The sequence below is a fragment of the Sardina pilchardus genome, chromosome 12, assembly GCF_963854185.1.
Source record: "Sardina pilchardus chromosome 12, fSarPil1.1, whole genome shotgun sequence".
Taxonomy (NCBI): domain Eukaryota; kingdom Metazoa; phylum Chordata; class Actinopteri; order Clupeiformes; family Clupeidae; genus Sardina; species Sardina pilchardus.
This window is the reverse complement of record NC_085005.1, coordinates 9,726,996-9,741,551: the sequence shown is the minus strand read 5'-3', so window position 1 is coordinate 9,741,551 and position 14,556 is coordinate 9,726,996. Positions and strand designations below refer to the sequence as shown.

General features: G+C 46.4%; 2 protein-coding genes across 4 annotated transcripts in view; one reads left to right on the top strand and one right to left on the bottom strand.

Moving 5' to 3' along the window:
* The window catches only part of tab2 (TGF-beta activated kinase 1 (MAP3K7) binding protein 2), a 52,296-nt gene extending 48,124 nt beyond the window's left edge, over window positions 1-4,172 (top strand). For all 3 annotated transcript variants that reach the window (XM_062550482.1, XM_062550480.1, XM_062550481.1), the window contains one exon: window positions 1,407-4,172. In XM_062550482.1, coding sequence (XP_062406466.1) covers window positions 1,407-1,546 — 140 coding nt within the window. In that variant the 3' untranslated portion in view covers window positions 1,547-4,172. The remainder of the gene's footprint in view (window positions 1-1,406) is intronic.
* Window positions 4,173-4,540: 368 nt separating this feature from the next.
* On the bottom strand, window positions 4,541-13,622 carry LOC134098164 (endoribonuclease ZC3H12A-like). Its single transcript, XM_062551138.1, has 6 exons — window positions 13,300-13,622; window positions 10,931-11,876; window positions 8,035-8,174; window positions 7,500-7,734; window positions 7,189-7,295; window positions 4,541-6,093 (listed from the first exon to the last, which is right to left on the bottom strand). Exons 2-6 carry the CDS (start codon window positions 11,329-11,331, stop codon window positions 5,045-5,047), a joined length of 1,932 nt encoding a protein of 643 aa, XP_062407122.1. The 5' UTR covers window positions 11,332-11,876; window positions 13,300-13,622; the 3' UTR covers window positions 4,541-5,044.
* Between the last annotated feature and the right edge of the window lie 934 nt (window positions 13,623-14,556).

Genomic DNA, 14,556 nt, shown 5'->3' with positions numbered 1-14,556 from the left:
TCTTGACCAACTTGTTTGTTCTGACCGACAATGACTCTGCCACATGCCAATATAGTTTACTTAAAAGGTTTTGGACAACTTTTGGTCAAAACCTTTCTTTTAGTAAACTCACACAAACAATGTTGGAGTTCATGTGTAGAGATGATGATCAAAGCTTTATGTTTTGTTGAGCCTTCTTGGTGTTTTAAAAATAGTGATTTTGACGCAATCATGCATCAAAATAGTAATGCCCCTGCTATTCGCATTCAAAATGCAATTTGACCTGAAAACGACAATTCGACAAGTTTAAAAGTGGCGCTTCCGACGTTAAAGTTTGACTTGGATGCTTTTCCAAAAATACCCTAGAATGCATTTTGAAGTGAAAGTGAACACAAGACTAGAGTGAGGGGAAAGAATGGTTCCTGTCTCAAAACCTGGATTGCGGCTATAAAGGTGCGGTCTACAATCATGGAGACATGGAGAGGCTTGCTAGGTATTATAAGAACCATTGTCTTACAGCCTTTGGGTATGTGGCAATGCCATTTTCAGTCAGAATAAACATATTGGTCAAGAGAAAAAACAACATTAAAGCAATAGTTGCCAGGGGTATGAGTCATTTTTTTCCTAACTTGTATGTATGTGTGTGTCACACTGACAACACATAATTCAATGGATGGCTGCCGACATGCCATCTCAGATTTACTCCCATGTCCTTTTTAGGCCATTAGTTGCTGCCTATACCTGTTTGTGAGAGTAGTGACCCACATGCTCCCTGTATTCTGAGGCATCGTCTTGGCAACGCTTTATCTAGAAAGCTCTATCACTCCGAGTTTCAGGAGCACTCAGAGTTGTTTTCATTTTTGGAGAGGGGATTATAAACTTATGGTGGGGAAACTATGGCTCTGATAGCTAATTTGATGGAAGGCCTGAGAGGCTGGTTGGCGGGATAGCTGCACATCTGGCAGGGGGAGATGCGGTGTGTTTGAACATGCCAATTTATGTGAGCGTGTGTAAATCTGTCTGCTGAATTAATTCTCTGTACTGTAAATAACACACCCTTTTCTGTCCCACTCCCTCTCTTTCTCTGCCTCTCCTGTCTTCCCATGACTGTCATCACCCTTTCCTTTTACCCTTACCCTGGCATCTTTCTCTTCATCTCTGGCTCCCTCACTCCCTGCACACCATCTTTGTCTCTGTCTTTCTGTCTTTGTCTCTGCCTATCCTTCTCTCTGCCCCCCCCCCTCTCTCCCTCTCCCCACCACCCTTCCCTCTTTCCTTCTTCTCTCTCTGTATCTCTGCATCCCGTCCTCTCTCCCTCTCCCCATCACCCTTCCCTCTTTCCCTCTCTCCTCTCCGTATCCCTCCATCCCTGCATCCCGTCCTCTCCTCCTCTCCCTGTCACCGCTCCGTGGTTCTCTCTCTCCCAGACACCCCCAGTAAGAGCGTGAAGGCGGTAGCCGACTCGGAGGAGGACGAGGGCACCCAGTGGAGCTGCACGGCCTGCACCTTCCTCAACCACCCCGCCCTCCTTCGCTGTGAACAGTGCGAGTTCCCGCGACACTTCTGAGCCACACCGGACGCCACAGCGACGCCAGGGCCCCCCCCGCACCGACCGCACTCTAAAACCCGGAAAAAAAAGCAACAAACACACACACACACACACACACACTCCGTCACAGTGGGAGAATGGACGACTTCACTTCCTTCATTCTTCTAGTCGTTTTGAGAAAACACGGACAGGGTTACCAGTTTTTTTTTTGTTGTTGTTGTTGTTCGTTGGTGTCCTGTTTCTTTCCCCCCTTTTTTTTGTTTTCTCCGAGGTTTGTCGAATGCTTAATCATTGAAGGCCTGACTGGATAGAGTTGTGTCTCTTAAACAAACCAACAAACAAAAGAAGCAAAACAATGAAAAAAAAAAGAAAAAACACAAACGGAAGCCAGCAGCGCCGGCGGTACCTCTTCTTGGAGTGTGTGTGTACAGTACGTACGTGTGTGCCACACACACACACACACCACTGCCCCACCCAGCTCCGAGGGACATTCCTCTGTCAAAGGGAGAGCCTCGGTCCTCCTTTCTTCAGTATTATCAGAGTACTGTGCCTCGGAGTGAAAACACACACACACACACACACACACACAACACACACACTCACTCACTCACTCACTCACTCTCTCACACACACACACGCACACACAAACATAAACATGCATACACATAAACACTGCCCGTACGCTCACACAGGGAAGACTGTGTGGATGCCAGTGATTTTGGGGCTCTTCTCCTTAACGGCAGGGAGAGGAATCGGGATTTGGACTCGAGTGTGTCTGTCCGTGTGTGTGTGCCACGCAGCGGAAACTGCCATGATGGGGAAATGACACACACAGGCCCCTTCTGGGCCAGACTGACGGCCACATCAGGGCCACTGTGTCCAGGGGCTGATGAGAAGATTCTGGCGGAGTTTCTGCCACTGATGGGGGGGTGAAAAAAGGAAGCATACGATTCTCGTGTTATTCTCCTTTTTCTTTGAGATTACTCCTCACCAAAACCGGCGCCTCTGCAAATTGTAGCGGAAAAAAAAACAACCAAAAAAGAGAAAAAACTAAACTGCATGCTTTACATGTACAGTCAATGGAGGAGAAAACTATTTCCCTGAACTTATAACTGTACATAGTTTTAGAATGTGCTTTTAAACAACGAAAAAAGATGCCTCCTTCTCACACTATGAATCTCTTATATTTCTTGTAAGTATAGCTCTATAGACTTACTATAGAATAACTTTTCCTCTCTTTCCCCCCCTCCCTCTCCCCCCTTTCTTCTTGAACATGAATAAGCACGGTTTCCCCATTTTTGTAAGCTTTTGAACTTGATTTCTGTGAGGAGGGAAGCAATGCCTATGGGAAGCGGATTTGTTTTTGTTTTTGTTTTTGTTTTTTTTCCAAGGATGTGTTCATGAAGCTCTGGGCCGCTCGCCTCTCCTTACTGGCATACAAAGCTGCTGACGGTCCTACGTACGATCTGCGCATGCAGCGGAAGTCGGAAGATGGAGTTATTTGTTTTTCTTTTTGTTTTTTTTTCCTCGTCTCTGAAGATGCAAGAGAACTTTGGACTGTTAACAAGGACAAGAAAACAAGCCCACAAAAAAAAAAAGGATTGACTAACCATCTTATCTGACAACTGGAATGTAGGTTTAATATTTGGGGATTTTTACACCTCTGTGCCAAGAGAAGGGTGCATTTTTACCGATGCACCCATAAACATTTTATAGAAAAAGAAACTATATATTCTCCAGAGTAAAGTTTGAGGGCTTGGACTATTTTTTTTTTTTTTTTTTTTTTGGGAGGGTGGGGGTTGGGTTGATGTTACCTGGGTGTATGTGCGCAGCTTGATCTAAAGAGATGAGTGTTAAGCAACAAGGGCTTTCACAAATGAAACAGTGTCACGGTGTTGGTTGGATTGGGTTTAGAAGTAAACTATGAAATCAATCAATTACAGTCAACCAAAGCTCCAGGATGCGGCTGCGCAATAGGCAGCCCTGTCGTTCATCAAGTGCCTCGCACCTGTGATCACCTACATGTGCCTGAAGCCTGAAGGACTTGACCTCGGCTAAGACTACACAAGCCAAAACAGACAGTGCCACAAGTGATTATTTTCCCCTCCCCCCAAAGTATGTTGGTCCTAACTATTGATTTGAGAATTCAGTGTTTACTGTTTTATTGATTTTTACCTTAATATTTGAAGTTTTTTTTTTTTTCCTCAGATTTGTGAAAGAAAAAAAAAATCTCACGTGTTGCAATTTGCTGCCTCACCCTGCTGGATTCGAGTGCTTTGTGTCTGAGTAATCTAAGCAGTCACCATTCAAACGTGTCTTTTTTTTTTTTTTTTTTTTTTAAAGCAAAAAACACCAGAGGATTACATGCATTACATGGATGGAATTGGTGAAAGGGTAGAGGGTTAAACACAATGTCTCTGAAGCACTTATGTGATACTTTGACCTGTTTTAGAATTAAAAAGGAAATCCAGTATCTGCTTCAGCCATAGCCCATTGAGACGAGTCTGTTCATACGTGTTTTATTAATTAAAAGCAAAACAGAGAGACTAATTTGGATATCTAAAGTTGTTTTTGATTTTAGCTGGGAAAACTGTCTTTGTAACAGATAAGTTATTTGTAAAAATAAAAAAAATCTATTCTGAAATTCTGGATTATTTCCCACCTAATTTATGATTTTGCTTTGATGTTTGTTAACAGCGATGAAAGCAATATGGACAACCTGAAATAGAGTGCAGTCTTTTGAAGAGCTATCCACTAGGTGGCAGAGGAGTTGAGCATACAGTACATTTTAAAATAAATCCTTGAGGTTTCAGGTTCTACCGGCAAAACAACAATACTGTTAATACTATGAGAATCATTGATGAGAAATGTGTAGCATTTTCCTTATGACTTGGAAAATTCTTTCTTGACATGAGTTATCATCAAGGAAAAAGCTTTTGGCATAATGAGGAACTGAGAACATTCAAATGTCCGCATTCAAATGTTGAAAAGAAAGCAAGTGACGCACAAGTATTAGAGGTATATCTCAACACCTACGTGTTTATTGTCAGTGAATTTCATATTCCACAACAATAATTTTATATTTGGGCTCATTCCCCACATCGGGGCTACAGAACTAAAAACAACAACTTTGTTGCTTTGACATGGCAGTTTGTTAATGCTTTTATATACATGACAGGGTTTACTGCCCTAGCTGCTCCTTTTCCTGAAGCAAGACAGGATCTTCTTCACCCAGCCTTCCATTAGGAGCTAGCTTGGATCAAGAGTTTCATTTTTCACATAGAGTAGTGCATGGCACATTCACAATGAAAACACATTCCGTGCAGACGGTCTACATAGAGAAAAAAAAAAACACGTTTTAAAAAAAATTGTAATTGGAAACAAGAGTGAGTTCAAAGGTCAGTAGTCCGTAAGAGCACTTTAAGGGCAGTTTGGAAATTGTAAACAGCACGTAGATAAACCTGAGAGTCTGAGAGTCTATATGTGAAAGAGGGAAAGAAGTTTGAAAAAAAAATGTTAGAAGCTGGTTTTGTATCTGCGGATCAATTCGATTAGTTTGACCGTGTCCTGGGTTTGTGGGTAGAGGCTCATGACGTGGTCAACTAAGCTCAGCGGGTACATAGTGGTCAGTTGTGACCTGATCGCGTTCCTTCTTTCACAGTTGGCGTCTCCGCTCGCCGCTACCGCCTCTCGAACTCGAGTGGGGTCAGACGAAGGCAGTGAGCTGTAGAGCTTCTTGTGTTGTGGTTCCTCCGTGTGCACTTGCAGAGCCCCGTGGCTGTGGGGCCGTGTGCTGTAGAGGCCGTGCGGATGCCCTTGATACGAACACTGACCATAACCGAACGGCGCTTCCAGGTGACCGTGGGCCGCGCTCGTCCCGTGAGACTGAGGCATCGCGGGAGCGTAGCAGCACTGGTGCGCTTGAGGCGGCGGCGCCATCACGGAGCCGTGGCAACACTCGTGCGCGCGGACGCCCTGACCGCTGCTGTGGTGATAAGGATCGTGGTGCTCGGGGGTCATCCTCATACCGCTGGAGGAGTAGAAGTCTCCGCTGCTGAAGCCCTGAGACCACGGGTGCTGGCCGTCGGACTGCTGCTGCTGCTGCTGCTGCTGGTGGTGGTTGTGGTTGTGGTGATGGTGATGATGTTGCGGCAGCTCCTGGATGGACAGCCTCGGCATGGACTTCTCCAGAGAGCAGAAGCCGTGGTCACTGTCGGCGCTGAGGCCGTAGGGGGGTATCGAGCTGCGCATGTGGGCGGGGCTTCCGCCACCTCGGGGGCTGTTGGACCGCAGCACCGGGGAGTGTCGGTCCTCCTGACCCATGCAAGGCACCGCGCCGGGAAAGTAGCCGTTGTGGGAGTAGCCGGCCAGCCCCGCGTCGCCGAGGGACGACGCGTAAGGGTGGAGGGTCGAGGTGGCGTTGACGTAGGGCTGGTGCAGCGCCTGTTCGTGCTCGATGGCCGACTTGCTCTTCGCCCTCAGCTCGTCCGCCACCGACAGCTGTGATTGGTCGGCGCGCTCTGGGTGGTAGTACTTGCACTTCACCCCATAGGTGCATTTCTTCCCTGGAGGAAACGGACAGAATAGAGAGAAGAGGGTTATGAGGGAGAAGGCGTGTAGAGGAGAGGAGGATTGCATATGGAGGAAACGGACAGAATAGAGAGAAGAGGGTGAAGAGGGGGATGGCGGGTAGAGGAGAGGAGGATTGCATATGGAAGCGGAGCTAGACGTGCACTCCGCTCCCATCCATAATACACACACACACAGAAGCCACAGCAGATGTACCGTAGTATCTCCTCAGAAGCTGTCAACAGTGAGGAGGTGCGTTTGTTTGAGCAACCCCCCCTTCCCCTTTCCTTCCTATTCTAATGCACCGTAAACACACTTAGCAAGGCAAACAAATTAGTCCTCTTTTCGCAACCTGCACTGCCCCCCCCCCATTTTCTTCCTGTTTCCACTCAGTCTGCTCCAACCCCCACCCCTACCTACACTGTACTAACATACAGTACACTAACATAGAAGGTACTTTATGCCTGACGATGGACAGATGTAAAATCAGCCGTGTGTTTGCTTTAAAGTTCAATTATCTGCAGGCCTGATCAGGCGTGGGGGAGGGGGTTGATTAGGAGTCAGGGGGGCTCCTTTTTGTAGCGGCGGCAGCCCCTTGTGCCAGTTCCCGGCGTTCTGGCAGCGCCGAGACCCAAACAGACGCCCTGCCAAAAAAAATCACGCCGCCGCTCACCTGCTACAGATCATGGCCAGCCGCAAATCCACCTCAGCTGTTTGGAGTGGAGCCCCGTTCAGCTGAGGAGCTCTGCGGTGAGCTTGGAGTATCTTTAAATTCTCTGCATTCCCCCCTTCCCACTGTCCTTCCCTCAAGTTTTAATAATGTAGTGTTCTGTTGGATATTTCTTACTTTGGGAACAATGGAAAGGCATTCGTATGGCCTTTTAAGAACAGGTAGTTACTGTCAGCCACTTTGTCACGTTACCTATGTGAGTCCTAGTTGAGAATGACCTAATGGTTCAGAATGTATGTGAACTATTTATGATGAATCATAATATCTTCTGTTTGTACTCTGTCTGGGCAGTTTTCAGGAGAACCTCGTACTTGAGATCAATCTGCCCCTATCTGATTAGCCTAAATGGTTTGCTGCTCACCATATGGACAAGGCTGTTGCTTGTTCTCAGGAACTGTTGGTCTTTTCCTTAAGAAGTTGTCAAGAGTGGGACCATTCCTTCCAAGCGGATCCTCAGGAGGCATGAACCTGAAATGAGGTGTGAAAAAAAAATCACTGTGATTAGAAAAAACAGCACTGTGAGTAGATGGATGAAGTGGCTATAGGCTGGATTATGTGGGTTACAACCTCACAAGACAACTGCTTTGATGGATGTAGCCCACTAAATCATGGGCAACCAATTAAATCATGGGTAGCTAGCTGTCTTTCAAAAATTATTCAGTGAGAACATACGTGTCATTGGCAAACGTGTACATCAGCAGGCGCTCCTCAATGAACTGTTTCCACTGTGGCTTTTCAATCTGCAGATCTCTGTAATTATCGTTGGACACAATGATGCCGTCTGATTCGTAGGCCAGGTTGACAATGTAGCGGTCATCATAGCACACGATCCGCTTGCCCTTCACACAGCGTGATGGCGTGAACACCAGGATCTTTTTCCTTTCCAGCTCAGTTAAGATTTGTTGATCTGAAATGATTTAGCGCACATTAGTATGACCATTCATTACTGTAGGCTACATGGTTAGAGAGAAATCACTCCTGATTACAGTAACTTTGATAAAGTCACAAACACACGGATTGCAAAAGTGAGAACAGATTTCATAATAATTCTGCTCACAAAAAAAACTGCCAATCAATCAATTGTGGTTTTCACAGACTGAGCATTGGAACCAGTAGCCTAATGATATGGGCCTTGTTGAAAACAACAGCCATATCCCCATCTAGTGGATAGTTAATTTCACGACATGACAGGGTGGGCATAACATACTTGTAATAGGTGTCTCAGGTCGCGGCTGTTCCTTCCTCCACAGCGGCACGAACACAGTAATGTCCCGCATGCCTCGATCCCAAAACCACTTCACGGCCAACTGCACTCCGCGGCATGAAAACACCTGTTTGTTTCCATGGCTGCAAAAAAAAGGACATTGCAATTCACTCTGTCATCGTTGTTCCAAGAATATGGCTATTTCACGGAACACCACAGTCAGTCAAGACAATATTCAGTTCCTTGTTTGTTTGAGTCAGTGCTATTACTGTTTCTTCAACGCTGTAATTCTGAGCAAACTAGGCTATGCAAACATCCTTTTTAGCCACGATTATCTATTGTAGCCTACTGATTGCATATTGATTTGTTGGTTTTCGGATAAGCACTGAAAGTGAACTAGGCTATAAGAAGGACATTTCATGTAAGAACATGATTTTTTTTGGCAAAGTAGGCCTATTTGCTGACACTCAAAGTGGTGTTTGGTTTTCTGTCGAGTGCAAAAGTAACATTAGCATCGTGCTATTATTTCTTATGCAAATGTTCTTAATTTTGTAGGCTACTACAGGACATTATTTCATATAGTCTAATTGTGGGCTATTGTGTGCGTCGTGCGTGTGTGAGTGTGCGAACCGGACCCACATTGTTCAATGATCTCCTCAGCTGGCTGGTGAGAGTTTAATTTGCCTATGCTCTGTCGTAACCCAAATGTGGGGGTTTCCCTGACCACCCTACACCAACAGGATGTGGTTCTCAGTTTGCATGTGTATGCTCGCAATGCAGCACAACCTGTGATGGAACTCCGGCGTCAAACCTCACATGACGGCCCCAGAGAGAAGCTCACAGAGTTCTCAAACAATATCAACGCTGCTCCCGGGGAGATATAGAGGCAAATATTCAGAGGCAGATAAAGACAAATATTTGGAGAGAGTTGTTCTACGGAACCCTGAACGGGTCACTGTAAAATATATTTTGGTGTAGCCTATATCCATGTGCTCATTGTGCTAAATTGTGTGTTCATTTTTCTAAATCCATGCGCACGTTTTACAACGGTTAATTTTAGGGCCTACTAAATTGTGAGCACAACTTGTTAAATCATGCTCACGTTGTACTAAGTAGTGTGCTCTTCTGACTAAATTGTGCTCTCATTTTCATTTTTGTAACAAGGTTTTGTAATAATGTTATGACGCCTCCTGCGCTCCATGGGTTGTCTGGTCAGTCACATGATGTTAATATTTCAGATAGGACTTTTTAGAGTTTCCCTTTTGGCACATGACACTCACCACATACACACACAGAGCCACTGAGATGTTCACTTAACAGGTGAACACGTCATGATGACGGGTCACTTTACTGTGAGGTTGCGCAATAGTTAATCTACTCTACAAGTGATGTGTTTTTTCCCATGACTGTGCTCTTTAAAGTACATACAACGATGTGTATTCTCTGTGGTCTGTGTGCAATGATCTCATGACAAGAGTGAACCCATGATTAGCATTGATCCACTTGGTGACTGGTTATGCTGGATGTTGAGATACATTTACAGAACATAGACACAGCATTCAAATGCCCCGGCAGCACATAGGCCTACTCAGTAAAACACTGGGAAAAGACTGAGGGGCAGACAGGGAGATGTCTACGCCTGTTGCTGCTGCATATGTATTTGCATGGTTTGACAGTTGGGTTTGTTTCTAGGGCATCACATGTCCTTCCTTACTGTATGTCCTTAGAGCGGTGTCATGTCATGTCATGTCACGTAAATAACTGTGCCCAAATCATGATTGTGTACTTCCCATTGTAGTCTGCATGCCTTTACGTGTCTCTACATGTCTCTGAGAACTTGCCACACTTTTCCCCAGAAAACAAAAAAAAATATTTCTGACTTTCACTTCACTTTGTTGTCTTAAAGAGGAACTGCTCTTATCGGACACCACTGTGTTTTGGTTCTTTGTGTGTTGGTATGGCAACCTCTTGCCCCTCACAACCGGCAGAGTAGCAGTACTTGGACCCAATGAACTTGTTACTCAATCTGCGCTATGCTGACTTATTGGTCTATGCCTCTGCATGTCATTTGAGTCATTTGTACCATCTCTCTCTCTCTCTCTGTTCCACGGCTGCTAGTGTGTGCCGTAAATAGGAGTTTCTTTTATTCTGTCATCTTGTGTTTCACTCAAATGAGGATCTTTACTATGTCACCACTGCTAATTTTGAAGTGTGGGAACAGGTCTGACCGACCGTGGTTACAGCTCCAGTGACCTCTCCTTGTAATTGTGCCACTTAACCAGTGCTCTTGTCTTCAGTGTCAGCCCATCAACAACATCAACCAACTATTGTACTTTTCACCTGCTTTACAGCCCCTTGGTTTCCTCCCTGGCCTAGATTCTCAGCCCAGAATGTAGGGCACAGCGTTCTCTTGATTCTCCTCGGCACCAAATAGGCAAAGAATGAGGAGGGGGGGGAGGGGGGATGAGTTTTGGTAGCTGAGGTGGTCACCAAGTTAAGGAGAGGTCACACAGCCTCTACAACTAATACCAGCTCCTCTCTTGCCTTAAGCCATCAGTCTCAACTGACTTGTTTCAAACCCATTCTTCTTCAAAGCTGGCAAATAAATCCCTTCGACTGTAGCTTAGGTAGCTTCTCCACAACTTAACTCAAAATGTATGTACACTCTTAAAAACAAATGTGTTGAAAACCACAAAACTTGTGTCCAGATAGGGACAACACATTGATTTTATTATTTGTTACACAATCTGTGTTGAAAATAACACAACTTGCATTGATTTTTAACACATCTCTGTGTCTAAATAGGGACCACACAGTTTGTGTTGTTTCCTACACATTCGTTTCGTCGCGTGTAAACAGTTAGTCACCCAATCTCTGTGTTATGAACAGCAGCACTCACCTCATGGCCACGTTGCTTCCGTCGATGACCACCGGCCTGAAGTTGCTGGCATGGTTCCGGTCCGTTGGCGTGGGGCTCCGTGCTGGTGACACAGTCCGAGGTGGGCTGCACCCTCTGGCTACTAACTGGGGGCTGCTGCTGGAAGCTCTGGAGGTCTTGCCTGTGCCCGTGGGCAGCCCGTTGGCGCCGTTGGTGTGCCCGTTGGTGGTGGTGGTGCCGTTGCCATACGCGTGGCTGGTGCTGTTGCTCTTGGGGCATGTCTTGATGAGCTCCTCCAGGATGTCGTTGGTTTGGGCATCCTGCCGTAGGCTGTGCAGCACCCTCACGATGTCGGCGTGGGAGTAGCCCAGCTTTAGAAAGCGCTCCACTTTGCTTTGCTGTCTGTCCATGGCAGTCTGCATGCTTTGTGTGTCTGTGTGTCTCTGTGTGTGTGTGTCTGTGTCTTCTCGAGCAGGATGTTTTGTCTCAGTTACAGTCTCACACACTATGTGTGTGTGTGTGTGTGTGTGTGTTTACGTGTGTGCAGTGTACCTGAGTTGTGGTCACTCTATAGCAGTCCTGTAGGAGAGGGTCACTGGTCCATGGGTGGACCGGCTGGCAGCTCCTCTTCTCTGATGTGAATGTGGCTTCTGTGACAGCAGCTTTTGCCTCCACTCAGTGTCTCTCTCTTTCAGTCTTTCTCTGCCCCTCACTCTCTCTCTCGCTGGGGAATCCTCTGGGGTTGTCCGCCCCCCTCCTCTAACTCATGACTGTTTCCATGACCGCGCTGTCAGTTTTGGAACAGTTGACGGAGGCCCGGTGAGTCTGTGGTCTCGGGGGAGCAAGGGTTGCGGGGGTGCTTTTCGGAGGGGTGGGGGGTGCTGCTTGTGTGGGTGGAGGAAGAGGAGGAGGTAGAGCAGGACGAGGAAGGGTAGCGGGATGTTGTCAATACGTCTTCTCAAAGTCACTGTAAACACAGGAAGCGCATGGCTGAAGTGACGGGGAGTTTTTTTGAGTTTTTTTTTGGGCTGTGGTGCACCGCGCCGATATGATCTGCACAGTGCACCGCTGCACGGGGACTGCACACAGAAACACACCTATCTACGTCACGCCCTAGATAGCAAAAAAGCCCCCTCGCTCAGCCAAGGTGAGTTTGTTTGCATGTGTGTGGAGTGCGTGTGGGTGGGTGTCAGACATGGAATGCTGCAAGTCACTCTAAAATGAAAAGCATGTCTAATATTTGGTATACTCCCTTAAACACTTGCGAAAGACGTGCATTCACTTTCTATTACATCACAGAATCGAGGAAACGTCAGGGACTTCTTTCATAAAATTCTGGTTTGACCACTTCCAGAGACCGAAGTTCAGCCAGGCTGGGCAAGGTAGTTACTACAAAGCCGTTTTAATATCATCCTTCAAGGGTGTTTTTCTAACTGAGTCTTCCTGGTGGCTATTTTTAGCGCTGCATAAAAATAACCTGCCACTTATTATGGGCCTGCTGGTTGACTTTAGCCTTTATTCCCGGGCAAGGTGTACACCCAGAGACAAGTGCTCAGTTAATCTAGTCTAACCCCCACCCTTGGTGAGTAAGGAGGGGGTCACTTAATGTTTTCCTATTTAGTTTCACACTCTGGAACTTATTTACCATGTCCTCCTATAAAACAACATGGCAGCTGTTGACTGCCCTTTTGAGAAGGAGCGCTGCCCTTTATTTGTAGACGTTATGCGTCACACAGCAGCAGACAATCAAATGCTAGTTTTGGAATAAGTACGGCCACCAGTCTTCCAGAGATACTTTCAGAACAGGTCAGGGCAAGCCACTGATTGGTCTGTGCCCTGCGCCTCACCACATCCTGTTCTTGCGGTGCGACTCTCTGCTCTTTTGTTAACAGCTCATTCAGTGACCCCTCCGCCCCCCCGCCTCCACCTCAAGCCTCTGGTGGTTCTGTGTCTGTCTGTCCTGTTTGACCTCTCTCTCTGTCTGTCTGTCTGACAGCTGTCATTCACTCTCTCCATTGGCTCCTCACAAAAATGATCCTGCTGGTTAAAAGTTATAGAGGAATACGAGTCTAAATGTGTGTGTGTGTGTGTGTGAGAGAGAGAGAGAGAGAAAGAGAGAGAGAGAGGGAGGGAGGGAGAGAGAGAGAGTGGTGTCTGCAAGAGTTTTTGCCGTTGTACCCAAGTCCTCGTGAGTGAACTGAAACCCTGATCGTCAAAAACCCTGTGCCTCAAACGTCTCACACAACGATCTACATAAAACACTGGTAAAAAAGCCCCAACAACAACCATTAATTTCAGCCCAAACAGACCCCAAACCCTATGGTCATTTGTGTGTGTGTGTGTGTGTGTGTGTGTGTGTGTGTGTGTGTGTGTAGATAGAGTATACTCACAGTGAAGGCTCAGCACTGTGTGTTCATATAGCTGCACTCCCCGTGGTTGCCTGTGCAGGCTTGTCTGGCTGGTGTAGCCTCGTCCCTCGTTCACACACACACACACACTGAGCTCTCTTCAGCGCCACTCCACTGTTATCTCCCCAAACGAGGAAGTAGCTGCGTTTATTTTTTTTCTCTCTCTCTTTCAAGCTGTACCGGCAAGGAAGCACTAGAGAGAAAGAAAGAAAGAACGAGGGAGTGAAGGGAGGGAGAAAGAAGGAGAAAGACAGAACGTTCACTATATACAGTATACAGGAAAGAAAGAAGCCGGTCTATGCAGAAGAACAGGGTCTTTTCCCTACACCGAAACGCTACTTCCTCGTGCAACTTGAGAATTTGCCTCAGGTGGTCTAGACTGAGGCTTGGGAGGACTGTACTTTAAAATGTGGAGGAGTTGCTCATCTACCCACCCACCCATTTGATTGCTGCTTTTCCATCCTTAGCCTCTCCTACGTCATAACCACGTTTTGTTTCGCGGCCGGAGCACCTGACACAGTGCAAGTGTTTAGGGCTCGAGACGAGTCAAACCATGGAAAGCCTCTGGGTTGCGACGCTCTTGGCTGATTGCGATTGCGGTGGGGTGGGGTGTAGGGGGCTAGGGGTTCCCCAGGGACCCTCGGTGCAGATTCCATTTCAAGTGCATTCTGGTGGTTTCTGTGGTTAGTCAAAGGACCATCACCTTACCTTTACTGTGTTTTTTTTTTTGTGTTGTTGTTTTTTTATACTTGCATGTGAAACATCATGTCAAAACATGATTTATATGTGCAATTACCATTCTTTGACAAGTGACAAGTTGCAGGGCAACTGGTTATATTCATGTTGTCAAGAAGACAATTTGCCAATTACTCTTCCAGAGAACACAAGTCAGGCTGTAGATTAACACTGGGCACACACAGTGTGCATTATACCGTAGTCACTCCCTTCATAATGGTTGTTATATACTGTAGTTCCAGTAGCTACTGTACAATGACCTCTGAGTTTATGCAAATTACAAATGTGTGTGTGTGTGTGTGTGTGTGTGTGTGTGTGTGTGTGTGTGTGTGTGTGTGTGTGTGTGTGTGTGTGTGTGTGTGTGAGAGAGAGAGTGAGGGAGAGAGCGAGAGAGAAAGAGAGAGAGAGAGAGTATGCATATTACATTGTATAGCATTGTTACTGTGTCAAACAAACAGTTTGTGGGCAACCAGTAATGAACAGGGAAATGGCTCTGGCCCCAAG

Bases quoted from the DNA above. Each gene is read 5' to 3' on its own strand.
- LOC134098164 (XM_062551138.1), bottom strand. From the start codon at position 11,331: ATGCAGACTGCCATGGACAGACAGCAAAGCAAAGTGGAGCGCTTTCTA. The intron at 7,735-8,034 runs GTATGTTATGCC...AAATCATTTCAG, and splicing joins ACCTGAGACACCTATTACAA to ATCAACAAATCTTAACTGAG. The intron at 7,296-7,499 runs GTATGTTCTCAC...ACCTCATTTCAG, and splicing joins TACACGTTTGCCAATGACAC to GTTCATGCCTCCTGAGGATC.